The sequence below is a fragment of the Dasypus novemcinctus genome, chromosome 13 (genome assembly GCF_030445035.2).
Source record: "Dasypus novemcinctus isolate mDasNov1 chromosome 13, mDasNov1.1.hap2, whole genome shotgun sequence".
NCBI lineage: Eukaryota > Metazoa > Chordata > Mammalia > Cingulata > Dasypodidae > Dasypus > Dasypus novemcinctus.
In genome coordinates, this window is record NC_080685.1 from 30,589,344 (window position 1) to 30,614,486 (window position 25,143).

Genomic DNA, 25,143 nt, shown 5'->3' on the forward strand with positions numbered 1-25,143 from the left:
TTGTGTCCACCTCTGGTTCCTTTATTTTGGGGGCGGGTGGGAGCGATCAGGAAGGGGGGTGAGAGGGACTGGAGGTGCTGAACCTGGGCTGGGAGCTGCTCTGGGAGCAGGGGGTTTCTGAGGTTGCCAGTGGGGCTCAGAGGGCATGGGAGGGCCGGCAGCCTGGCGGGCTTCAGGTTGGGGTTTCTGCCTTCCCTGAGGCGCCTTCTCCCCATCCGGGTTACTAGAAGAAGGGGGCAGCCGATCACCAGATCACCAGCATTCTGTTTTCACAGGCCCATTCCTGCCCCCAGCCCTCCCCCAGCTGCTCAGGCCAGCACCTGTTAACCAGCCACTCCTGCTCTCAGACCAGCCTCTGGCTGTAGATAACCTGATTTCCTGATTTCCTGAAGGACCCAGTGGGCAGTAACTGAGCTGAGGTCACCTGGCTAGTAAGGGCAGAACCAGCAGTGACCTTGGTGAGCTCACCTGGCTAGTAAGGGCAGAACCAGCAGTGACCTTGGTGAGCTCAAGGCTCAAGCTGTCCCCACTGCCATCCCTGCTTTTAACTTCATTGGGAGCTCTGCAACCTCTAAAAATAAAGCTTTGCTTCCCCATCAGCCTCTTGACCCATCACTACCCCTGCCCCATTCTCACTGTCACGTGCTGGACAGTTGTCTCTGCAGCCCTCCCAAGTGGAGGCAGCTTGTTCTCAACCCTGGCTGGCCCCGGACAGCCACACCACCAGCCAAGACCCCCTGCCATGGCCATCCAGGATTCTGGCACCTGACCCCCTCACTGGGAAACCCATCCAACTCTCCGGCCTTTCAGTTCCCTGACTTCCTTGGCTCACACTTAGGCATCCTCCTAGTCTTGGCCACTCACTGAATTTGTGCCCAAACTCTTCACCTGTCCATGGCCTGCTCTCTGCTCCCCCTCCTGGCTGCTGCCGCTGTTCTCGCACCTCCGCAAGACGGAGAACCTGGACTGCCCCCTGAGCTTCCACCCCTTCTCTTCCTCAAGGACAACCATCTCAGACATTTAGCAAAATGCTTTCCCTCTCATGTCCTTCCCCTAATGTTCCCAGAAAAGCCTCTTAACCTCAATTCCTGTTCACAGCTACCACATTTGCTAGAGAAAACCACACAACCCTGCACACCGAAGTCAGTTGTTGCAGGTTGTGGTTTTCAACATGATCTGTACCTTTAAGGCTACCTGGAAATCCTGTAACTTCCCTAGCTGGCTTTTCTGTACACACTCCTCACGGCAGATATTTCAACTTCCACCACCTACTCCTTGAAACCTTGAAACCACTCCCAGCCACCCCCTCACTCAGCAGGTGCCCTTGCCTCCTACTCCCCAGGAAAAGAGAGGCCACCAGGCCCGGGGAGGCTGCCGCTGCTCAGAAGAATTGACACTCTCCCTCCTGCCTGGAGCCAGCCTGCTCCTAAGGCCATCATGCCCACCTGGCCCGAGAGCCCCCTTCTCCTGCAGTCCTCTCTCTTCAATGCCTTCTTTCTTTTTCACTTCCTAAATACTCACATCTCCCTAACCTCGAGAAAAATCCTTTGGAGCTGTGTCCTCTTCGAACTATGGTCTCTTGCTGCATGAAGCTAACTCCTTCCTTGACTACAGCAATTATTGTATTAAATGCAATACAGTATTAAATGCAGCTAGTCAGCCGCCCTTCAACCTATCATGACCAGGTTTTGACCTTTCCTTGGTCGGTGATCGAGCTCCTCGGGGTTCTGTCCCTGTCACCTTCTCTCCCACCACGTCCTCCACCAGGGTGACAGCTCGTTCTCTTTCCTACAGTCTCTTAACAGGCCAGAAGTACATCTCCAGCCCAGAACCCGGCCCCTTCCCAGCTGCCTCCTGGGCATCTCCAGCTGGAAGCTCTACAGACCTCTCAAAGTTCTCAAAGTGGTCCGTCCTCTTCTCCCCAGAACCTGTGTTTCCTGCCGAACACCCACCGGTCCTTCTCTCTCTTCCCCTGCCCCTGCCCGCCTCTGCCCTCCTAGCTCAGCATACTCAAAGACAACATCTGCAGATGCTAAGCAAGGCTCTTCTCCCTCAGTCTCGACCTTGATTTTCAATCTCATCACCCAGCATTCTCTGAAGTCTCCATTCACACACACACACACACACACACACACACACACACACACACACTTGCCTTCAGCTCTACCCTCCTAAATGGCTCCCATTCTCCCCTGAAATACTTTTCCTAACAAACCACCAACTTGCTCCAAGACTCAGCTCATCTGCTGCCTCTTCTATGAAGGCTTCATTATAAACCTCCTGTCCCAACTTGGTGGTTCTGCCTTCTGCGCTGCCCAGGGCTGGTTGCCTTCCTCTGCTGGCGCACTCTCCACAGCTAACCTACTTGCTGTCAGGCTCCCCACGACGCAGTGAGTTCCTCCAGGGCAAGGGGCCTGATGCAGAGCAGGCGCCAGGCAAATCTCAGCTCCCTCCCCTCCCCTGACCTCAGTCTCCAGCCCCGGCAGAGGGCCAGGCACCCAAGAAGGCCTTGGCCAGTGGGACAGAACATGCTAAGGCCTCCCACTTCCTGGGCTCCCTCTCCTGCTGCTGCTCCCTGCTCACCTGGATTCAGAGCTGGAGTCCGATGAGGGGGGCCTGCCCGGCGCTTCTGGGAACTGTTGCTGCAGTAACCACTCTTTCTCTGGGCCCTGCCTTTGAGCAGCAGCCAGCCACCGGTGGGGGCCCTCCTCGTCGCTGGAGTCCCTGGAGAAGCCTCTCATCTAAGTGCCCCAGAGAGGTCCTGGGGGGAGAGGTGGCTACCCCCACTATCCCCCAGATTCCAGCCCCCCGAGGCTCTGGCTGACTTACAGCTCCAGGTCCAGGTCGCCCAGGTAGGTGAGGGCAGACACACACACAGAGCAGGTGTTTTTCAGGAGGGAGAAGCAAGTGGGGCAGAAGAAACCTGTTGAGAATGAGGTGAAAGCGACTCGCCCGTCGTCCTCCCAGCCCATCCCCGCCAGCGGTGCCCCCTGGCTTTCCCTGCCTCCGCCCTCAGGCGGTGCCCACCAGGGAACTGCCGCGAGGCCACCTGTGTATAAACCCTCAGCACAAAGGAGAGCTAAGGCGAGCGCGGAGTTGCCCAGGGGCGCTATGTAAACGAGGACACGCACAGTAATGACGGGAGGGTGCAACAGTGAGGTGCGGGAGAAGCCCCCAGAGGCAGGGCTCCAGGTGATTGTCACGTGCAAACGTGGTGAGTCCTAGCAGGGAGAGGCACCCTCGCCAGGGGTCTCACCTCGGCAGCCTGGGGTGCTGCAGGACACAAAATTCTGTGTGTCTCCTTCATCCGGGGACCGCTCACAGCCCAGGCAGTAGGTCTGGTGCGGCAGGAAGTAGCTGAGGAACGGAGCCAGGAAGGGGCACCTACGGAGGGGGACCCCAGCCACTAGGCAGGCCAATCCAGCCAGCTCGGCAGCTGGGAACCCGACCACCACCGCCACCAGTCCATCCCCAGCATCACCTCCGAACACCACGTAGATCTTCCTGCACCTATAACCTCCATCCCTCCGACTATAGCAGCAACCTCTGTTACCTTGTCCTTCCCCCTTCCCTCCCTGCTCTAAGAATTCTCATCCCTAATTCTCCCAGGGCACGGAATGGGCACCCTCTTCAACCAAACCTCTCAACACTTAGGGAGGATAGTGATCCATTCTGACCTCTGGCTCTTTTTCTGTCCCTTCCCACCCCACCCCCATAAGAAATGTGTGGGATAACAGGGGACTCACCGCCTGGTCAGCACAGAGAGGACACTCATCTGGCCCTGGTCAGCTGCCCGCCGCCTCACTGCTCGGTGCAAGACAGCCGTCAAGTTGGTTCGGCGACTCAGAAGTATGCTGTACAGGTAGGCGATCCTCTCCTGGTGGGTGGAGGGGAGATCAGGAACGGGCTCCCTCTTGATCCTCCTTGCCTCCACTCACACTGTTCCAACTGCCTGGAATGCCCCTTCACCATGTCCACTCCCTACCTCTCCTTCCTTTTTTTTTTTATTTCTCTCCCCTTCCCCGCCCCCTCCCCCTCCCCCCCCCCCCAGTTGTCTGCTTTCTCTGTCCATTCACTGTGTGTTCTTTTGTGTTCACTTCTATTCTTGTCAGTGGCACCCGGAATCTGTGTCTCCTTTTCTAGCATCACCTTGCTGTGTCCGCTCTCTGTGTGCGGCGCCACTTCTGGGCAGGCTGTGCTTTTTTCAAGCAGGGCAGCTCTTCTTATGAGGAGCACTCCTTGCGCATGGGGCTCCCCTGCGCGGGGGCACCCCTGCGTGGCAGGGCACTCCTTGCGCGCATCAGCACTGCGCATGGGCCAGCTCCACACGGGTCAGGAGTCCCTGCGTTTGAACCCTGTACCTCCCATGTGGTAAGTGGACGCTCTATCCGTTGGGCCAAATCCGCTTCCCCTACCTCTCCTTTCTGTCCAACTCGCCCTTAGGCTTGGCTCAAATGTCCCTTCCTCTGGGAAGCCTTCTGGACTCCCTCAGGTAGAGTTACCCACTCCCTCCTCTGGGTTTCCATAGCACTTCATCCATTCCTTAATAAAAACACTTCAGAAATGCTAACAGCTTGTGAAAAGTCTGCCTGCTGTGCCACTCAATTGTTCACATTAAAATGGTTACATTTATGTTATATGCATTTCACCTCTATTAAAAAAAAAAAAAAGCCTGTCTGACCTGCCCTGAGACTGTGAGCTCCAGACTGTATCTGGGCGTCTGGGCGTCCTTGGAGCCCAACATGGTGACTGGTATACAGTCGATGCTCAATAAACGGTCAGCAAAAAAACTGAACAGATGGCAAGTTCTCACTCGCACCTTGCCGTGCTAACACCCTCCCTCCCTCCCGGTGGTTTTAACAAAACTAGGAGGCACGCTCTAGCTCAGGAAGCCCTGTCCCAGAGGGCACTATTTCTCCCAGCCCCATCTGGGGGCCAGAGTCCTGCAGCCCAGATGCTTCACTTTGGGACTCGACCAGAGGAGAGAGGGCTGGGGCTGCTGAAGGACTCCAGGTTCCCCAAAGCCAAGCTAGAAGGCCACTAGCTTGGCATCCTGGGGAGGGGGCCAGGGCCCAGCTGCCCGCCAGGGACCCCTCACCTGCTCCCGGGATGGGTAGTAGGAGGCACAGATGACCCGCCGCAGCCGACTGATATAGTTGCCAAACAGAGTGACAAAGAAGCACAGGCCATACATGACACCTGGGAGCAGAGCAGGCATGGCAAGCGTTGCCGGGAGGCACCAGGCACCAGCCATTCCGCAGGCCCACCCCCAGCGCCAGCAGCCTGTGCCCTCATGCCCGGAACAGTGCCCGTCCCCCAGTGCCCTCAGGGTGCAGCTGATACCGATGACCATGTAACCACGGGGGTCAGGCTCCGAGGGATGCAGGGCGCAGCGCTGCGACAAGATGCTGATGTTGCCCTGCTGTAGGACATCAAATGCTGATACCAGGTCTTGGAAAATCCTCCCGGTAAAGCCCGTCCCCTCCACGGTTATGGATATTATCACAGGGCCTGGCACAAAGATACTGCGTGAGGGCCTTTCGCAGAGGTGTCCGCTCCAGTGTGCAGGAGGGGCCGTGCCTGCCCCAGGGTGGAGCGTGGAGCAGCGTGGGTCCTAGGGAAGTGCCCGGCCTGGGTGATGTTCAAGGCATTCTCCTGGTGCCCTGGCACCCGGCCTCAGCACCTGGCACCCAGGACTGGCCCCGTGGTCCAGCTGAGCGGCACGGGTGCCCGGTCCGCCTGCTGGGCCACCGAACCTGAGATGACCTTAATGGTCAGCGAGTCCATCCCCCTGCCTCCGGGACACCTAGAAGCACTGCCTGTGTAGCTGGCACTAGACCAAGTGCTTTATGGTTTTTGTTTTACTTTGTCCATTGGACCCCGGGTACACAGAATTAAGCTCATATCCCTTGGTTCGTGGCACGCTGTCAGTCAGTGGTCTACCAGGTTCTCGTGTACTCGCTGACAAACATGACCTCGTTTACTCCTTCCAGAGAACCAGAGCAGTTGCTACCACCATTACCCAATTGTTCAGAGGAGGAAACTGAAGCTCCAGGAGGTCAAGCGACTTGCTGAAGGTCACCACCTAGTAAAGCACAGAGCTGGGAGAGCTGGGACTTAAACTCGGGCCCGTCTGTCTCTAGAGCTTGTGTTTTAACTATTCCGTTATGTTATAACCTTGAACTAGACTCAGGTGTTACCACGCAGAAGATAGATTTGGAAGAGGGGCCAAGCCAGAGTAATAGTGAGTGGGGACAGTCAGGCGGTCCCCCAAGACGGAGGGTGGGAAAGAAAGGGCTCAGGAGACGAAGGGGAGGCTGCAGGAGCTGCCAAGGGGGCTGCAGCGGCGGGGGGGGGGAGGGCGTAGGCTGCAGGCGCTCACTGCGGGCCACGATGTCCCCCTGCAAGTGGTACCGGGCCAGGTCGAGCACCCAGAAGACGGCATAGTCCAGGAAGATGAGGAACAGCACGAGCAGGAGGTGCCGGACGAGGCTGAAGACCGCCAGGATGTAAAAGAAACGCTCCCACGGAGACAGATACATGGAGCCTGGGTGGGAGCGGGACGGGGAGGGGGTGCTCCTCGATGCTGCCCCCTGCCAGACCGCAGCACCTGGAGAGGGCCCTGACCCCGACTGAGCATGGGCCCCCGTGTGCTCCTCTGAGAAACGCAAAGGAGAGGAAGCTGAGGCCCCACGGGCCCGGGGAGAACGCGCTCTGGAGGGGCAGGCAGGCTCTGGGGCTAGAGGCGCAGGCCTCGCTTCTCTGCCTGGCACGGAGACCCCTGCCCAGGCTCTGGGCACCCTCCCGGGGCTGCCCCCGCCCCGCAGTCTCCTGCCAGGCTGCCTCTCCTCCACATTAGCATGTCCTCGCTTCCTTCCTCCAGACCCTGACTTCAACTGCTCGGCATCCACTCCCCACCTATCCTTCCCTCTTTCTGGACGTCCAGGATGCGTCTAGAAGCCCCATCTGCCCCTTCTCGCTCTGTCTTCATTCTCGGAGGGTGGCTGCTGTCTCGTTTCGCAACTTAGGGCTCCCCCAGGTCAGGGATGGGTCAAGGCCGCGGGACGGGGAAAGCGCCCTCCCCCGTGTCCGGGGCGCCCCTCCCCCCTCCTCAGGGCCCTCACCTGGCTGGATGTAGCGGCTGGTCTCGTGGGCGGTGAGGGGCAGCACCGTGGGCAGGTCCACCTTGGCGCGCACAGCCTCCATGCGCAGGAACCGGCTGGTGATGTAGACGTTGTCGAAACTGTCGTGGTTCAGGTAACAGTACCGGTAAAACAGGGCTCTGGGGGGGGGCGTGCACGTGAGGCCCCTCGGCACCCCTGACCAGACCCCACGGGACCGGGGCTCCACTGCCCAGCCCGGCCCACAGCCCTCACTCGAGGTAGAGGATGGTGACCAGCAGAGGCATGGTGTAGCCCATCAGGGCCAGCACCTCTCGGGCACTGTACAGCTTCACGCTGATGGCTTCCCCGAGGTCCATGGCGACCTGCGACAGGCTCCGAGAGGCGTTGAGTTTCACAGAGAAGCGGTGGGTGGCTGTCATGTTGAACTCAAACTCCCGACGCACCCGGTCGATCAGCCTCTTCACCGCTGGAACCGGCAGGTCCAGGGAGAGATGTGAACAAGAACAGTTAGGAGGGAAGCCGATGTGGCTCAACGGACAGAGCGTCCGCCTACCGTATAGGAGGGCCAGGGTTCGAACCCAGGGCCTCCTGCCCCGTGTGCTGAGCTGGCCCACACGCAGTGCTGCTGCACGCAAGGAGTGCCATGTCACACAGAGGTGTCCCCTGCGTAGGGGAGCCCCACGTGCAAGGAGTGCGCCCTGTAAGGAGAGCCACCCAGCGCGAAAGAAAGTGCAGCCCGCCCAGGAGTGGCATCGCACACACAGAGCTGATGCAGCAAGATGATGCAACAAAAAGGGACACAGATTCCCGGTGCTGCCAAGAATGCAAATAGCCACAGAAGAACACACAGCAAACGGACACAGAGAGCAGGCAACGGGGAACAGGGTGGGGGAAGGGGAGAGAAATAAATAAAATACATCTAAAAAAAAAAAAAGAACAGTTAGGAGTGGGCAGCGCTGCTGCTCCAGGAGGGGCCTGGTACAGCCCGGGTATCACAGCCCGGGTATCACAGCGCGGGGACCGGTGGTGGAGTGAGGAGGGGTCCGAGCCTCCGCAGGTCTGTGCCCAGCACCCAGCTCCACGTCTAGCATGCAATCGATACTCCATAATGCTTTGTTGAGCCAATCGGTGAACCATGGCAATGACCAGCCCCGGGGAGCAGGAGCTCCTGGTGCTAGTTCCGGCTCCTGCCCTAAAGGCAAGCTTTGGTGAGGTCCCTTCCCTCCACTGAGCCTCGGTTTCCTGATCTGCACAGCACCGCGGCCGCCTGGGAAACCTCGCCGAGGTCCTTTCCTGTTCCCGCATAGTCGTCCACAGCCTGGGAGCATGCAGGGTGAGGCAGGGAGATCCCGGCAGCATGGCCCCGGGGCTGGGAGGGGGCGCACTCACGGATGCCGATGGTCTGGCGCAGAAAGGGCTGGACGTACCGCGGGATGACGCAGAAGATCTGGGCCGCTGCGGGCCCAAGACGGCGTCAGGAGGAGGGCAGAGAGAGTGGCAGGCAGCCTCCTCCACCTTCAGGGGCCCTCTCCTGACCAGGCCCCTCCTTCCTGGCCCCCTCCCCCTACTGGGCCCACCACCATTTGGTCCCACAATGGTCACCTCTTGTAGATCCCCCTGGCCCCGCCCCTGTGTTAGCTCCTCCCTGCGGGCGGCCGCCGGGCCTGCTCACCCCTGGCGAGGCCACAGAGCGTCAGTTTGAAGGGCATGAGCATGTAGCACAGGTGGTAGGCTCGCGGGATGGCTTCCATGCAGTTGTCCTTGGCGTGGTCGAAGATCCACGCGCACTTGGAGTAAGGGGTGCTCAGCTCGGAGTTGCACACTTCACCGATGTGCATCAGCCAGTGCCACACGTTCCGCAGGGCCCTGGCTGGGGACGGGTGTGGGGCTGGCACCGAGGGCCAGGGTCCTGCAGTGCCTTCTCAGGGGATTGGGGGACACCAGGGCCACACTCAGAGCTCGAAAGGCCTGTGGCCAGAGGCCTGGCTTTGCCATCTCCAGGGGATACCAGCCAGGACCCAGGAAGGACAGGAAGAGGCCTGGACAGGGCGGGGGTGAGGAGCCCCCGTACACACACACATACACACACACACACAGACACGCTGACGTGCTGACCTATATGCTTCACGCCATCCATGATCGACCGAAAAAAATTGCGGATCCTGTCAGCCACCACTTTGGCCTTCTGGGCAATGGCTTTAACCTTGGTCAGGGCACCTGTGGGGCAGGGGCGCTGTGGGGCCTCGCGCACTGTCCCCGGGGTAGGGAATGGAGAGGAGGCTGCCAGTCCAGAGGTGGGGAGCCTGGTTGCTCAGGCCTGGGAGCACGTTCATCTGGCAGAGAGCAAGGATGAGGGGTCTGGCGGGGCCCGGGGTACCCTTTCCGGGCCTGGGACGCTTTGAGGTGAGGCCCCAGTGCCAGCAGAGAGGGCTGAAGCCAGACGACTGTGGAACACACCGGCAAGGGGGTCTTGGGTGCCAGCGGGGGACGGGGGTCCTTACTGAGTAGGGGCTGCTTGGCCCGCTCCAGCACTTCAACGGTCTGGTTCAGGGCCAGCTCCGCCCCGCAGGCCACGGCCTCGCTGGCCCGGGTGAAGTTGCGGAGAGTGTTGGCGCAAGGCCCTTGCAGCACCAACCCAAAGGCAGCCAGCAACAGCAGTGTCCGGCTCTGTCCTGGGGAGACATCTCCATCAGGGTCAAGATCGCGGCCGCGCACACGGCAGCACAGACCGGTCCCCGGCACAAGGCTGCAGAAGAGGTCCCTCCATGGCCATCTCCCGCAGGCTCCCTCCTGCCCCTGCCCCAGCACCCACACCCCATTGGGTGCCAGGCTCACTGGAGAAGGCCTGGGGCAGCAGCAGGAAGACGGTGACTCGTACTTGGCGGGAGAAGCCCAGGCCCAGGCTAAGGAAGGCGGCCAAAGTGAGGGTGCCCACCAGGCAGCTCCAGGGGCTGTGCCGTGACACCAGCAGCTCCAGGAGCCCATAGGTCGTGGCCAAGCACAAGCCCAGGGCAAAGCCTGCCAGGCTGCGGACCACCGCCCGGCCCGTGCTGGGCATCTCTTCCTCCAGGGTAAGCACAGCATCCTTGGGGACTTTGGGCATGATTGCTGAGACCAAATGTCTGCCTGGCTCCAGGCGAGGGCCACCAGGTTATGGGGCTCTGAAAGGGTCCTGGAATTTCTCACCACATTCCAAGGTTCCGGAGGGCTTTTACTGTGTGTTCTTGGAATCCCCTTATCCAGTTCCAAGGACAAGGGAGGGGACAGGTGTGTGTCTAATCTCCTTCCCTGTATCTCAGAGCCGAGAGATCCAAAGACACCGGCCTTAGACGGAGACTGTGGGGAAGGCAGAGGACACAGGTCCTGGTCCTGCTGGAGACGTCTCCCCCGGAGCTGGGTGAGACGCTGCTGCCAGAGGCTGCCTTGGTGCTGCAAGCACCTTCTCTCACCAGAACCTCAGGTCCAAAAAGAGACCTGAGACTTCTGGGGTGAGAGGGGGTTCCCTAGAGCAGACTTATGGACATCAAACTTGACCAGAATGGAGCAAAGGAACAAAGAAGGAAACCACCCCACACCAGTGAGTCAGGCACCAGAGACCCTGCCTCTTCCCAGCAGTCCCTGACCCCTGCTCTCATCCAATCTCTCCCACAGGGATCCCCCCACCCCTTCCCCCATCTTGGGGTGCCCAGCCTCCACCCTCTCTTCCAATACCGTCCTTTCCTTTTCTCCCCTCATACCTGCCCTGCTTCTTCAGGGTTCCTCATCTTCCTCAGAACACCCCCAAGTCCCTGCCACCCTCATCCAGTTCCCCCATGCTCTACTCTCTTTCCCCGGCAAGCCCCTACTTCTAATGAGCCACATCCCAGCCAGAAGAGTGGGCTGTTGGCCCTACTGAGCTAAACCGTTTGCCTCTTCAGCGGTGCAGAGGGTCCTGAGCTGGGGGCTGCCCGTCTCCTGTAATCAATTCTTGTGGCGTCGGCCGGGGCAGTTTCCTATTACTGCTTTCCTGCTGGGGGCAAGTATCGGGGGGCTCCTGGCCATAGGTGAGTGTGGAAGCAGACGCTCAGGGGTGGGCAGGGCAGAGGGCCAGGGATGGGATCCACACTTGGACCTTTGGTCTGACTCTGGGCCCCTAGGTCTCTTTCAGCTCCTGGTGAACCCAATGAACATCTATGAAGATCAGAAGATGAAGATGTTGTACAGCTTGGCCGGTTAGTGCTGGGCAAAGGCTGGGGACGCTCCAGAGGCTTGTGGAGCACGACCCAGTCCCAGAGGCCCAGAGAGGATTCTGAGCTTGTTCCTTCTGTGTGACCTCAGCTTTTTCCTAGGCACTGGGGGAAGATCCAGATGAAAGGTGGCCCCAGGCTGAGGAGGAGACACTGTCCTTGCCCTCAAGAAGGGTCCCCGGCTGAGGGACTCCCCATTGTCCACATGACATAGTCCAAACTCCAGGACCCGTCATAATCCCCATCTCTCCTGACCTCTCTGGACTCGTTTCCGGCTCCTTCTGAGAAATTAAACTCATTCACTCATTTAACATTTATTAAGCACCTGCTGAGGATTTAGCAGTGAACAAGATTAATAAGCACCCAGCTCTCTAGGTCTTTATAGTCTCTGGAGAGTTAGATGAACAAATAAAGAAAGAAGAGCATCTCTGATGGTGACAAGTGCTATAAAAAAAGAAATTGAACAGAGGTATGTGATAGAAAGCAACTGGAGAGGTACCCTAACTTGAGTCAGGAAGGTTTCTCAGAGAAGGTGACATTTGAAGGGAGACCTATCAGGAAGCGTTGGGCTACGAGAACAGAAAATCCACCTAGAAATGGCTTAACGATAGAGTTTATTATCTTACATAACAAAACAGCTCAAAGTAGGGAACTTTTGGGGTTTGGGTAATTCAGCCGCTCCATAACCCCACCATCTCTGGCCTGTTAGCCCCTCCTCTTCAGGTCACCAAAGAGCTACTCCAGCATCACATCTTACGCAAGTCAAAAGACCAGAAAAGAGATCCTTAAGATCAAGGAAAACTTTCCCAGAAGCCCCCAGAAGACTTTCCTTCACAACCCATGGGTCAGAACTTCATCACATGCCCTTCCTAAATCCATTCTAGGCATGGGGAAAGGACTTAGCATCTTTACCAGTTTATCGAGTGGACTAAACTCTATGGGACACCACCAGGAAACAAACCACTGAATTCCAACTTGCTTCTCCTACGATGACCAACCAGACCCTTAGCTTCTGCTTGTTTTCATTTAGAAGACCTAGACCTGCTTCAGTAACTGAGCCTTATATTTAGGGATTAAAAGGTCTAATCTAGCCTACATCAAAATTTCAATCTCACATCTATTCCCAAGCATCTTGCCTCCTCACCGCCTCACCCCATTAGTTCGGGCCTGAACAGTAAAGGGGGCCTGGCCTGCTCTTTCACATTTTTCTCCATTTCCTTCCCTTCTGGCTCCTTTGATGTCAGAAAGGGAGTTAGAAGAATTAGAGGAAAAGGGACAAAAGTCTTAAGTCACTGACGCTGTTTTAATTCCACTGTTGGTGCTGCTGGCAGGCATTCTCCCACTGGCTGCCTCGGGGGCCCATGGATGGCTCTGGGTGGACTGTGGCAGCGCCCAGTTCCCTGCTGAGGGCATGAAGCACCCCTTAGCTCATGCAGGCCACCCTCATCCTCTTGCTTTTGGACCCCTCCCCAAGCAGGCGTCCCCCTTGCTCGAGGCCTGCTGCTCTCCACAAGGCCCACTTGCCCCAGAGGAAAGGTACACATCCTTGCCCTGCAGCTGGGAACACGGCACCCTGCAGTTGCCTTCTCTTTTGCCCAGATGAGAAGCAGGTACTGTCTCACGTTCCTGTTCCCTCACATGAACTCTCCGCCCACTCCCTGCTCTGGTGGCAGCCCTGGAGTGGCCCTACAAGGCTCAGCGGCTCGGCAGGAGTCCTGGCTGGAAGTGAGGACCCGGGTTGCCTTCATGCAGCACCAGTCTCAGGACCTCCTCACTAGAGGTGGAGACGGGAACACCCATCCTTCCCTCCTAGGACGGCCTACTCCAACAGCTTCTCTCCACTTCCAAAAACTTCAGATTTCTGGCTTTTCATTACATACACTGGTTAGGATAGAGGGGTGAGAGACCGTTTGGCTCAATTCCTAGAAGCCCCGTGAGGTTCTCTTTTGAACAGAGGGTATCTACATATCAAGGCTCATCCTCAGCTTGTGGTTTTCACCAAAGGGCCAAGACCACAGGACAAATCCCTTTCAAGGGCCTAGTATACCATGGCTGGGTTAGGCATCCAGATTTACCTCCTGGGGCCCAGGCAGGGCCAGACCATTGCCCTTGAACAAAACCCATGTTGTGTTAGCAAGGACGAAATCAGAAAAGAATTGTTGGGTGGCACCTGACAGGGCTTGCAACAAACCTGTATGACGAGGTGGAGCCAGCCACGTAAAGAATCCAGGGAGCAGTGCTCCTGGCAGGGGGAACAGCTGGGGCAAAGACCTGGGAGGATGAATGAACTTGGCATGTGCAAGGAACAGCAAGGCCTGTGTGGGTGGACCTGGTGGGCAGAGGGCCGAGCAGCCGGAGATCATTTCAGAGGGTAGGAAGGAGCCAGATCACGAGGGTCTGTCAACCATGACAAGGGAGTTTGGATTTTATCCCAAGTGTCGTAGGAAGTCATTGGATGGTTTTCAGCAGGGAAGGAACACAATCTGATTTAGGTTTTTAGATGATCACTCTGGCTGCTGTGTGAAAACTTCACTGTAAGGTAGCAAGAGAGGAAGTAGTGGGACTAGTTAGGAGGCTGTAGTCCCAGCGAGAGGTGATGAAGGCTCTACAAGGGCAGTGGAGAGGGAGGGAAACGTAAGCATTTGGGATTTGTTTTGGCAGGGGCTGAGTGAACGCTCCATCGGCACAGGAATCTTCTAGGTTCTCTGACCAGCTTCTGCTGTTCCTTGGGCCCGGATGCCGTCTGCTCCTCCTAACAACACTTACTCATCTTCCAGGCCTAGATGACACATCATCTCCTTTGTCCAGCCTTCCCAGCCCCACCCCTCCCTGCAGAAATACCCACTCCCTCCTCAGCTCCCACAGCTCTGTACGAGCACCTCCCTCCTGCACTTAACACATCGGGTCGTCGTCGTCATTTGTTTACTGGTCTGTCTCCCTGGATTATGAACTTCTAGCAGGTCAATGTCTCCTTGCAGGGACTACAGGGGGCACATGTGAAACTACTAAAACACAACTGGTGGTGCCTGATTGAGGGCTAAAATTAGGGGCAGAGATGGGGAGTGCTGTCAGTGTCAGAGCACAGGGGACATCCAGGTGGGCTCTGACCTCTCTTCTGACCGCTCTCAGCACCCATGCCCCTTTCCAGAATTTTTCTCTTGCACCTCTGCTCCCTCAGCACCTAAGGTAAGACTAAACCCAGCATGGATCACAAATTATTTACCCGCTTCCCTAACCCCAACAACACATACTCCCATTACACACCCAGTCAACTGCCCACCATGGCCAGTATCTAGCCATCTCTCCATCCCCTTCTGGAGGCTGGTACACAGTTTAACTCTGTAAATGGTGAAGGGAAGAAGGGAGGGAGGAAGGGAGGGAGTTAGGAAGGTCTGTCAGAATCAGTATAAATGCAGACAACAGCAGGATGGTGGAGGTTCCTGAAGGGTTGGGGCAGTTGGGGATCTGGTAGACATGGAGGACAAGGAAGCTTCCTCACTCTGCCCTGCCACCTCCTGGGCTCTCCTGACAGGCTTGGGGGCCATCGGCTGGGGGACGTCCCCTCACATCCGCTGTGCCAGCCTCCTGCTAGTCCCTAAGATGCTGGGCAAAGAGGGCCGGCTCTTTGTGCTGGGATACGCCTTGGCCGCCATCTATGCAGGTGAGTATGTGCCCCTGGGTGGCGGTTAGTGTCACTGGAGCACTGACCCCGGGTGGGCCATCCAATGGGAGCCAGGCCCAGTGGAGGAAAGTGGGAAGCTGGGGGGTGTCCTCGAGTCCCCCTTCCTATCCCAGCTGCTCCAACTTGCTGTGTGTCCGTGAGAGTTCCTCCTCATTCCGGGGACTCCTTAGACTACACAGGTGAAAATATCAGGGTTGAATAAGATGACCTCGCACAGGTTTCTCAGCCCCGTCATTGTCCAGTTCTAGAGGGTCATCACTGCATGGGAAGCAGGAGTTAGAGTCAGGCTTGAGAAAGTACGAGCTCTAGGGGAAGGTGACTTACCGGGACCTCTTCCCACAGGACCAGTAGCCAACCTGAGGTATAACCTCAACGAGGTGATAGCATCGCTGGGCTGCACCGTGGAGCTGCAGATCAACAACACCCGCTCGACCTGGCGCGTCTACACGGCTCCCCTGCGGGCAGTGTTCAAGGAGCTGTTGGTCAGGACCCCACACGGGCAGGGCCTGGGGGTCCCCCTCCCCCAGGAGCAAGATGACTTTACCTGGGAAGTGGTGGCTCTGGATTTAGTTTCCCAATGGGGGTATACTGGCAATTTTTCTTGCAGAACTGTCCCCAAACGTTGCTGAATATGCCCCTGGGTGGGTGGTACTCCAGGCAGTTGAATGTCAGGAAACTGGGGGCCTTGGCCTTGAAGAGTTCAGAAGCTTTGAAGACCTGGGAATTTAAGAATTGAGTACTCGCAGACTGGAGATTGGGGGTTTGGGAAAATGGGGGAGGTAGGGGCTGAGGGGCTTGGGCATTGAGGGCGTTGAGATGGCACAGTGGGCTAAAAGGTAAGTGAGGAGAGGTGAAATCTGAAGACCTGGGGAATGGATGACAGGCAAGGCGCTGGGATGGAAGGCCTGAGGAGGCAACCTGTGAGGTGAGCTGGGCAGAGACATGAGGCATTAGATAGGCAGCTGCAGAGAGGAGAGGGCACCCGACGATTCTGAGCAGTGGAGACTCTGAGGTGAGAGGCTGTGCCTCAGGGCCTGGGCTCCCCATGGGCCCAAGGTAGGATCCAGAGCTTGGCTGAAGAACGAAAGACAGGCTGTCGGGCAGCAGAAACTGAACTCCCATCTCTGGTCCTTTTCCTCCCTCCCCCGACAACCCCAGAGGAACAAAGAATCGTTGAAGGCTGAGTCTCAAAAAATCTCCAACTCCTTTGAGGACCTGGACACCCAGGTGAAGAGTGAGATTGGCTACATGTCTGAGAAAGTCACGGACACAGAGGAGGCTGACCAAGGTGGCAGGGCCCTCCAAGTCCCAGCCTTCAAACGCCACCTCTCCACACAGAAGCTGTTTGAGAAAAGGACCAAGCTGCGCTGCTCCTGTGAGGGGCGTTCCCGGGCCGGGCAGGCCAGGGGGGCGGGCTGCCGGCCACGGTGTGGGGTCTTCACCTACCCACTTGCCGCTTCCCACAGATGTGATGAACAGGGCCATGCTCAGCTGCTACCGCTGGTTTGACCAGAAGCATAAACAGTGCCTGCAACGCATCAGGGTCCCGCTGATCAACTACCTGCTCTGCCTGCCCATGAAGTTCAAGTTTCTCTGTCGCATCACCAAGCGTCAGTACAGCAGCAGGAGGATGGGGAGCACTGGGGCTGGAGGGGGGGGGCGGTTCGCGTCCTTGTGGACCACTGGGTAGATGTGGGGCAGGAAAGCAGCTGGGTGAGGGGTGGGAGCCCTGAGGACACTAAGCCCCTCTCTACCCAGCTCCATCCCTGACTTTGTGACCCAGGGTAAGTTAGAGCAAAGCTCTGAGCCTCCTTTCATCGTCTGAAAGATGAGCCTAATAATAGTACTTATCCCATTAGGGGTTTGGGAGGATTTAAGGGGATAATGCATGTAAAGCAGGTAACAGAACTGTCACACAGAGAACTGGCTCAATAATTGTTAGCTATCATTATTCCTATGTGTTAGAATTACGGACAGGCAAATAAATAAATAAAAAGAGGGGAAAAAACAGGTCTTGTTCCCAGGAGGAAGAATCGAAGGAGAATGGAGAGGGGAGACCCAGTGTGGTAAAAAAAATCATGGCGATTATACCAAATGCCATTGATTGTACACTTTGGATGAACTGCATGCTTTATTAATATGTATCGATAAAATTGATTTGTTAAAAAAAATCACGGACAGAAAGACAAAACAGCAGGAAGAAGAGGATCCGGGTGGGGAGGCAGGCCAGCCGAGCCCGGCCTGGGGGCTGGGCGGGGGCAGGCCCTTGACCTGGCCCCACTGCCCACCAGTTATGGAGGCCTGGTGCCGCAGTCGCATCCCCGTGGAAGGCAACTTTGGGCAGACCTATGACTCCCTCAACCAGTCTGTTCATAGCCTGCAAAAGGACTTTACAGCCAACATTGACATGAAGGTAGGGCCGGGGGCATGGGAGTGGGAGGAGGGCTCTAAGGTAACAGGGCATGAGGGAGTGGTCAAGTGACAAAGTACGGCAGAGAAGTGGCTGGGGTTGAGGGAGGGGGGCAAAGAGAGGAACGGTTCTGAGCCAGGGGTTGGTGCTGGGGGCGGGGCGGGGCGGTGCCCAGCCTGCGGTGGTCACCCACCTGGCTTTGGCTCTGAAGGGCCGGTCAGGTGAGACATGGCGTCAGCTGACAGGAGCAGAGGAACAAGACTGTCAAGGAGGGTGGCGGGCGAAAGGAAGCAACAATTCCGGAAGGTCCTGGGAGGATCCGGGGGCCATGAGCGGGGCACCAGGGGAGAGATGCCACAAAGAGGCTGGGTCTGGGCCTGGCAAAGCTGCACCTGTGTTCTCCACCAGGAGGAGAAGCAGCCTGGGCTGCTGGGCCTCAACGTGAGCTGGGAGCACGTGAGCACGGAGGTGCGGGACTACGTGATCCGCCAGGAGGCCCAGCTGGAGTGGGGCATGGGGCTGCTGCAGACCCTGCTCTCCTGCACCTTCCTGTTGGTCTTACGCGGGTGAGCGCCGAACCCCCAGCCCGCAAGCCCCTTCCCCCCAGAGCAGCCCCTTCCTCGCCCCAGCAGTCTCCCTTAACCCCAACCCCAGCAGCCCCTTGCCCCCTAGCAGTCCTCCTCCCCCCACCCATGTAGCCCCTTCTTGCACTCTGAGCCCCCCACAGCCCTGAGAGAGGCTACAAGAATGAACCGCAGAGCCCACACCCCAATCTGAACCCAAAGGTTATTTGCCGTTACCTTTTCCTTTTTTTGACATTCGGGTCATTGTTTACACAAAATAAAAGGAAATGTGGACGTTTTGTAAGAAGAAACGTTCCCCCTGTTCCCGCCACCTTGAAAGAGCAACCGTCTTCATTTATCTGTCTCCTTCCAGCCTTTATCCCAGCGCAGGCTTTTTTTACATTTAGCTTTGACTTTTGATTTTTTTTTCTTGCCCTTCATATTCCCCTTGGCTCTGACTTTGTGCCATTTTTATCGTCCAATTTTGCTTTCATTTTCTCCCGCCTGCTGCGTTGGCAGTGACTTTCCCTCCATTTGGACCAAAGTCCTCAACCCCACCCAGCCCGGTGTCCAGCGGGGCAGCCCTGGCCTCCCTCACTCTCCTCTGCTGACCTCTGGACCCTCTCCTTTCCGTCTCCACCCCCAAATGCCTGAGGTGGGCAGGGGCTGGGTTCGGGCAGCCACAGGGCCTCTGGCTCTGCCAGCCCCTGTTTGTTTGACCCAGAGTGACTGCAAGTGAGTAGTTATGTGTGCACCTGGGATGCAGTGGGAGGACAAAGGTGGGCGGGCCATAGTCCTGCCCTCCAGGAGCTGATAGTCTAGCCAGGAAGAGGAGAGACCCACCCACGGAACAGAGAATGGCTGAAGGGCCCTATAGGGACTAGCTATCAGGACAGATATGGGAGCTAAGCTGGGGTTCCCAGGCTCTGCGCCTCTGGAAGGGTCGTCACTGGGCTATAAAGGGCTGCCAATGGAGAGCCGTGGCCAAGAAAGGAGTCCTGGCATCTACCGGGTGTAGAGGGCAGAGGCTCACATGGAGGACTGGGTTAAAGGTAGGCATGGCCAGCGCAGAAAGGGCCCTGAACCAGGGAGGGTTGCAGGACAATCGGGACAGGCTGGAGGCAGGGATGCCAGAATAGGGCAAAGGCTGGGGAGCCAGGCTGAGGTGGGGCATGGCAGGAAGGTGGGCTGTGATGGGGGGAGCAAGGGGGAAGGTGCGGCAGCACTCAGCGCCAGCTTGGAGATGGAAGGAAGGATGCCCGGAGTCAAAAGCCACTTCCAGGTTTTCAACCCAGGTGAGGTCACTCAGTGAAGGGACAGAGCTGGCCAGTGGGCGGGGCCAGGGCACAGCAGCAGCAGGTCTCTCCACAAGGGGGTGCTCACAGTCTTTCTTTGCATTTATAGTTATTTCTATCTTAAAGACAAAGATGTGGATTTTTATAGGGTCCCAGAACCGATAGCATTGGAATTTATGTTTCACAGTTTACATCGCTCTTTCATGTACTTTTACAGTTCCAAACACATTTCCAACAATTAACATTTTTCCTTTAGGAGACTGAAGCATTAAGTTGGGACTTTGGGAGATACATGGAAGATAGTACACACACTGACACACGCACACACAAACACTGTTGTGCTCAAGTGTAGCCAGGGAGGGGCAGGGGTGTGTCAGGGGAAAGGGAGATGGTGGTTTGGGATGAGTTTTGCTCGAAGTGACCTCTAGATGTTCTGCAGGCTCAGCCGAGAGTCGGGGACTCGAGAAGTAACTGGGGGAGACCTAGTGGATTAGGTGATCCCTGCAGCCCTGAGAGACTCCCCATCTCTGAGCCTTTGCTCCTGCTGTTTCATCTGCTGAGATTCACTCTGCAAGATCCATGCCTGTGAGGTCTTCCCCGACCTCATGTGCACAGCCATGCTCTTACACGACCGCCCACCCCTCCCAGACAAGCTGGCACGCCCTGCTCCCCCCCAGTATCCTACTCACCTCTGTCCAGTGTGGGTCTGTGTCTTCCACTGGACAGCGAGCCGCTGGAGTGCCTAGCACAGGGCCGCGAACATAGATGGTGCTCAAGGAATGCTGATTGGTCGGTTGAATCACTGATTGACTGCGGTGGGCGGGAGAGAACCTGGAGGAGGAGATGGAGATCCTCCTACATCCGTCCCCAGGTCCTTCTCCTACACGGACAGCTATAACAAGGACATTCGCTTTGACAACGTCTACATCAGCACCTACTTCTCTCAGATCGATGCACGCAGGAAGAAGCTGGTGAGCGGGCGCAGCCCTGCCCCAGAGTGCCTTGCTGCGGGCCCTGAGCGGGCTGCGGGCTCCAGGAGGGCACAGGGGAAGGCAGAGGGGGGCCGTTGGGGTTCTTCACCGTGTGGACATTTTCTCCCCAGGGCAAACGGACCCTGCTGCCACTCCGCAAAGCCGAGGAGAGAACCATCATCTTCCCCTGCAAGCCTACCATCCAGGCCGCGGAAATGAAAAATGTGGTGAGGAGGGCGTGGGGGGCAGGGCCATAGGGGTGGAGGGCAGAAGGTCTCAGAGGTGCCCCAGGCCGGGGCCGGCGGGACTGCTGAGCACTGCCGCTCCTGCTCCTGGGCAGAGAGGGGAGCTCCTGGAGCTGCTGCCACTGCTGCTGCTGCTGCTGCTGCTGTGCTGCCTGGACTGGGCTCTCTACACCATCTTCGACACCATCCGCCACCACTCCTTCGTGCAGTACTCCTTCCGCAGTGAGCCGGGCCCCCACGCCCGGCTGCAGGCCCTCGGGTCCAGCTCGGCACCAAGAAACCTCCCCTACCCCACCCCCGGGGGATCTCCAGGCCCTGCGCACCCCGGTTCTTCTCCCAGTTTTGTCTCTTCCTTCTGCGGCCGTGGCTCCATTTCTCTGGCTCAGCGCCTCCCCGACCTTCTCAGCCTAGAAACCTGTCTTTGGCGCCTCAGTTCCCCCTCCTGCTTTACACCCCCAGCGGGGAGGGGAGCAGTTAGGATTCAGTGAGGGTGTGTGGGGCTTGACCCCTCCCCACACGCAGCCCCTTGACTCCAGCTCTTTCCTGACGTCCCCCACTCCTGGCCCCAGGCAGTCACAAACTGGAGGTGAAGGTGGAGGGGAACTCCATGCTCGCCCGGCTTCTCCGGAAAACCATCGGGGCCCTGAACACCTCGACGGAGACCATGCTGGAGACGAACACTATGCGTGAGTGGTGCGGGAAGTTTCCAGCAGAGGGATTGAGGGCCGGCGGTCAGCGGTCCACGATGTCAAAGGGAAGAGTTGGGGGACTGGGCCTCGGGTGTGGAGAGATGGGGGTCGGCGTGCTCGGGCTGGGGAACTCGGAGGGCTGGCAGGCTTGGAGAGTGGGAGCATGACAAGCTTGGGGCAGAGGAGACTGACGGCTAGGGCCGTGGGGCCGGAGGATAGAGGCATCAGCCTTCTGGAGTAGTGCTGCCCATTAGCGCTTTCTGCCAGGATAGACGCCTTCTAGGTGGGCACTACAGCGAGCAAACAGCCTCATGTGCCTCGTGGCTACTGTCGTGAGAGGCTCTGGCTGGTGAGCGGCAGGCGGAGAACGGGGGACTCAGAGGCCTTGCCTGCACATCTCACGGGGACAGGGCCCAGCCCAGGGCCGCCCTGTCCCTCAGCTGGCCCCGACCAGACCCCTGACAGGCTCGCCCCCTGCCCCAGCCTGCCTGCCCCAGCCCGTGCCCCTGGATGCCGGGGTCTATTTGAAGACGGCGCTACCCATCGGCCTGCTGGCGTGCCTCTGCCTGATCCAGGCTTTCGGCTACCGGCTCCGGAGGGTCATCGCAGCCTTCTACTTCCCCAAGGTGTGCCCCTCCCCAGACCACTCGACCTCTGACACACGCACACACACACACACACGCCAGCCCGCACCCAGCTCCCTAACAAGCCAAGCTTTTGGGGGGTGCCTTCCCCCTCTGCTTGGTCACTATCCCTGACCCCACTCCCTGCCCCCAGCGAGAGAAGCAGCGGATCCTGTTCCTCTACAATGAGCTACTGAGGAAGAGAGCAGCCTTCACCAAACTGAGGAGGGCCGCTATCGTAAGGCGGGCACAGCAGCAGAGGGCTCCAGTAAGTCCAGGCCTGTACCCCTGCCAGCTCACAACTGGGTCTGAGAACTGGGCAGAGAGAGGTCTCTCCCTTCAGTCCACTCAGCACCCACCACTGGTCCCAGGCCTACCTGAGCTCAGTGAGTTCTAAGGTCATCCAACTCCCAGGGGCAGTGCTGTGTCCATCTCTGTACCCCAGGATCCAGCCCAGCCTGCTATCCTCAGTGGACCACCAGGAAACAGGGAGTATAGGGAAGTCTGATTTGACCCACCCTGGTCAGAGGAAAGCAAGAAGGGCCCGTTAGAAATAGGAGGCCCAAGGCAAAGCCACAGGTGCTACTGAGAGGCCTGCAGACTCCAGAGGCTCCGGGGGGGTTCAGAGGAGGAGGAGGCAGGCTGTGGGCCAGGAAGGCCTGGTGAATGGGCACATGGTATATGGAAAGAGCATAGAGTCAGAAGTAGGCTGTGTGCCCTTGGCCAAGTGCCTCGTGGGGCCTCAGAATGGGAGATTGGGCCAATCCATAAGGCCTGCTCACTAGAGGTGAGTGTAGAGGGGTGGTCAGGTATGAGGCAGGTATGAGCACAGATTTGAAACCTGGCTCCTCCATTCACTGGGACAGTTGTGTGACCTTGAGCATGTTACTTAACCTCTGTGTCTTGATTCTTCCCTTTTGTAAAATGGGGTTACCTACTCCATTTGTCGTTGTGAAGATTACATGTGTTCACATGCATGAAACTCACGGTGCTGGCATGCAGCTAGTGCTATGTGTTAGTTGTCATGGCATGACCCTGTGCAAGTGACCAGCTCTCCAAGCATCAGTTCTCAGCTGCAAAAGAGATGATGCTAATAATAATATCTACCTTGAATGTTGTTTGAATTGGGTTGATTTTCTTACAGTTCTCAGTAAAGGGTCCAACATTGTGGCAGCCATTCTAATTGAATCCAGCCCTAACAAAGCTTCTAAAAGTGAGAGACTATTTTTTGTTTGGTTGGTTGGTTTTTGAGGTACTGAGAGTTGAACCTCATATGTGGGAAGCCACACTCAATCACTGAGCCGCATTGGCTTCCCTGAGTTGGGTTTTATTTTCCTCCTTCATTTTGCTTGTTGTTTGTTTTTGTTTCTTTCACAAGGCACCATGAACTGAACCCCACACCTCTCATGCGGAGGTGGGTGCTCAGTTGCTTGAGCCACATCTGATCCCCTTGAGCCACATCTGCTCCCCAAGGGACTGTTTTGCTCGGCTTTTTGTTCCAGTGCCTAAATCTCCCAGAGGCCCCACAGCATAGCACACCCGTAGGGGCTGAATTAATGTCTGATGAGAAAACAAACATGCTACGATTCCGCCCCCCAGGTCTGAGATAAACTGGATGTGGATGGGCAGATGGAATGTACGCAACCCTCATTCCAGGCTGAGGGAACAGAATGTGCAGAGACTCAGAGTAAAAGGAAATGCCAAGGGCCAGAGTTGGTCTAGGAAGAAACTGGCACAGAAAAGGCAGTGTTCAGGGAAGGGTAAGGTGGAGCAGAGGCTAGAAAGGACCAGATTACAAAAGGTTCTGAAGGCCAAGCCCAGGAGTTCTGCCTCTGTCTGGCAGGCCATAGAACCCCTGGAGTTTCTTGAGCAAGAGAGTGATTTGATAAGGTGGCCTGAGGTTCTCAGAAGACTGCAAGGCAATTGTGTGGCAAGAGGGTGGGGTGGGCGAGAGAAGAGAATGATTCAGGCTTGCTGCTTGCAATCAGGGCACCTGGGTCCAGCCCGGGTTTGACTCTTTCCTAGCTGTGTGCCTTTGAGAAAGCCCTCTAACCTTTCTGAAGTTCACCTTTCTCATCTGTAAACTGGGGATACTACAGTGATAGTTTATCTGTCCTACTCACTTGGAGGTCTCACTGTGAGAACCAAATAAGGTGATTTATAGGAAAGTGTGAAGGATAATTGTTGCAGTTATTGGCTGGGGAGACAGTCTGTCTCCTCCCACTCTCCATCACATGAAAGGAGGAGAGGAGGGAGACGCCCTAGAACACCCCCGGTCTCCAGGGGTCTTCTTCACCCACTAAGCCTCCTCCAACATGTGGGCCACTATCAGGCCTTGAGGCTTAGACAAGTAGCCCTGTTCAGGCCCCCTCGCTCGCCCCCAGGTTCTAAAGCCCTCCTCGCCTCCCCGCAGCGCCACCCCCTGGCCGGCTACCTGCACCGCCGCTGCCTGCGCCTGCGCCGCTGGCTGCGCCGCCGGCGCTGCGTGGTGTGCCGGGCACCGGAAACGCCCGAGTCCTACGTGTGCCCGACGCCGGGCTGCGAGGCCGTGTACTGCCGGTCGTGCTGGGACGACATGCGGCAGCGGTGCCCGGCCTGCACACCCCGCGAGGAGCTGTCCTCTTCTGCCTTCAGCGACAGCAACGACGACGCAATCTACGGGGAGTGAAGGGGCGTCCCGCCGGCCCTCGCGTTTCCCGCTCCTTCGGGTTTAATAAAACGCCTAGAACGCTCCTGGAGCCGGGGCTTCCCGGGGATGGCGGTGCGGGGTGAGCAGTGGGGGGGATTGGCTCCAGCGGAGGGGCTAGGAGGTGTTCCAGCCCAGCTCCTGAAGGGCAGGAGACGAGGAGGAAGATAGCGCTCCGCAGAGGTGCAAAATGAGGGGTGACAGGAGTTTCAGAACAAAGATGTTCCCATAGGGTGTGAGAACAGTTTCTGCTGGGGTCACATGAAGCGCACATGTGGGTCGTGCGCTGTCTTCGCCATGCTGGCGGGAAGGAGGTTTACCGCTTTGGGAAGATTCCAGGCTACCATGCTCTCTAGACATTCCCCCGAGAGGGTTCTTAACTGACGCCAAGGTCACGCAGGCGGCTGTGCGCTGAGGGGGGCCTGGGCCCCCACAGGACGGGCCCCAACCCGGGGTCAGGTGGCGGCGCGATGCCCAGGCCGGTGGCACCAGGCCTCAGCTGCGAGTCGCAGCTCCCGCCCAGCAGCGCTGCGGGAACGAGGCTGCGCCCAGCCGCGCGGGAGGAGCCGGGACGCTCTAGGACCGCGCGCGGGGCGGAGGCGGGGCGAGGCGGGGGCGGAGCCTGCCCG

At 57.7% G+C, this 25,143-nt stretch overlaps 2 protein-coding genes across 3 annotated transcripts; one reads left to right on the forward strand and one right to left on the reverse strand.

The window, feature by feature from the left end:
* On the reverse strand, positions 1-10,622 carry DCST2 (DC-STAMP domain containing 2). Of its 2 annotated transcripts, XM_058309779.1 has the most exons (15): positions 9,960-10,622; positions 9,626-9,796; positions 9,240-9,341; positions 8,797-8,994; positions 8,514-8,579; positions 7,377-7,590; positions 7,125-7,282; positions 6,383-6,547; positions 5,344-5,511; positions 5,099-5,199; positions 3,747-3,877; positions 3,257-3,384; positions 2,830-2,923; positions 2,584-2,724; positions 1-223 (listed from the first exon to the last, which is right to left on the reverse strand). In XM_058309779.1, exons 1-15 carry the CDS (start codon positions 10,225-10,227, stop codon positions 22-24), a joined length of 2,307 nt encoding a protein of 768 aa, XP_058165762.1. In that variant the 5' UTR covers positions 10,228-10,622; the 3' UTR covers positions 1-21. The 2 variants fall into 2 exon arrangements, with proteins under 2 accessions (XP_058165762.1, XP_058165764.1); XM_058309781.2 differs by lacking the exon at positions 6,383-6,547.
* Positions 10,261-24,561, forward strand: DCST1 (DC-STAMP domain containing 1). Its single transcript, XM_058309782.2, has 16 exons — positions 10,261-10,701; positions 11,042-11,167; positions 11,261-11,335; positions 14,883-15,011; positions 15,375-15,514; positions 16,191-16,407; positions 16,499-16,642; positions 17,324-17,445; positions 17,851-18,008; positions 20,172-20,271; positions 20,403-20,498; positions 20,612-20,738; positions 21,086-21,202; positions 21,689-21,831; positions 21,983-22,096; positions 24,242-24,561. The coding sequence occupies exons 1-16, from the start codon at positions 10,641-10,643 to the stop codon at positions 24,494-24,496; spliced, it is 2,124 nt and encodes a 707-aa protein (XP_058165765.1). The 5' UTR covers positions 10,261-10,640; the 3' UTR covers positions 24,497-24,561.
* Positions 24,562-25,143: the final 582 nt, after the last annotated feature.

Bases quoted from the DNA above. Each gene is read 5' to 3' on its own strand.
- DCST2 (XM_058309779.1), bottom strand. From the start codon at position 10,227: ATGCCCAAAGTCCCCAAGGATGCTGTGCTTACCCTGGAGGAAGAGATG. The intron at 9,342-9,625 runs GTAAGGACCCCC...CCTGCCCCACAG, and splicing joins GGCCAAGCAGCCCCTACTCA to GTGCCCTGACCAAGGTTAAA. The intron at 3,385-3,746 runs GTGAGTCCCCTG...CCCCCTCCGTAG, and splicing joins CTCTCTGTGCTGACCAGGCG to GTGCCCCTTCCTGGCTCCGT.
- DCST1 (XM_058309782.2), top strand. From the start codon at position 10,641: ATGGACATCAAACTTGACCAGAATGGAGCAAAGGAACAAAGAAGGAAA. The intron at 11,168-11,260 runs GTGAGTGTGGAA...CTGGGCCCCTAG, and splicing joins CGGGGGGCTCCTGGCCATAG to GTCTCTTTCAGCTCCTGGTG. The intron at 16,643-17,323 runs GTCAGTACAGCA...ACTGCCCACCAG, and splicing joins TCTCTGTCGCATCACCAAGC to TTATGGAGGCCTGGTGCCGC.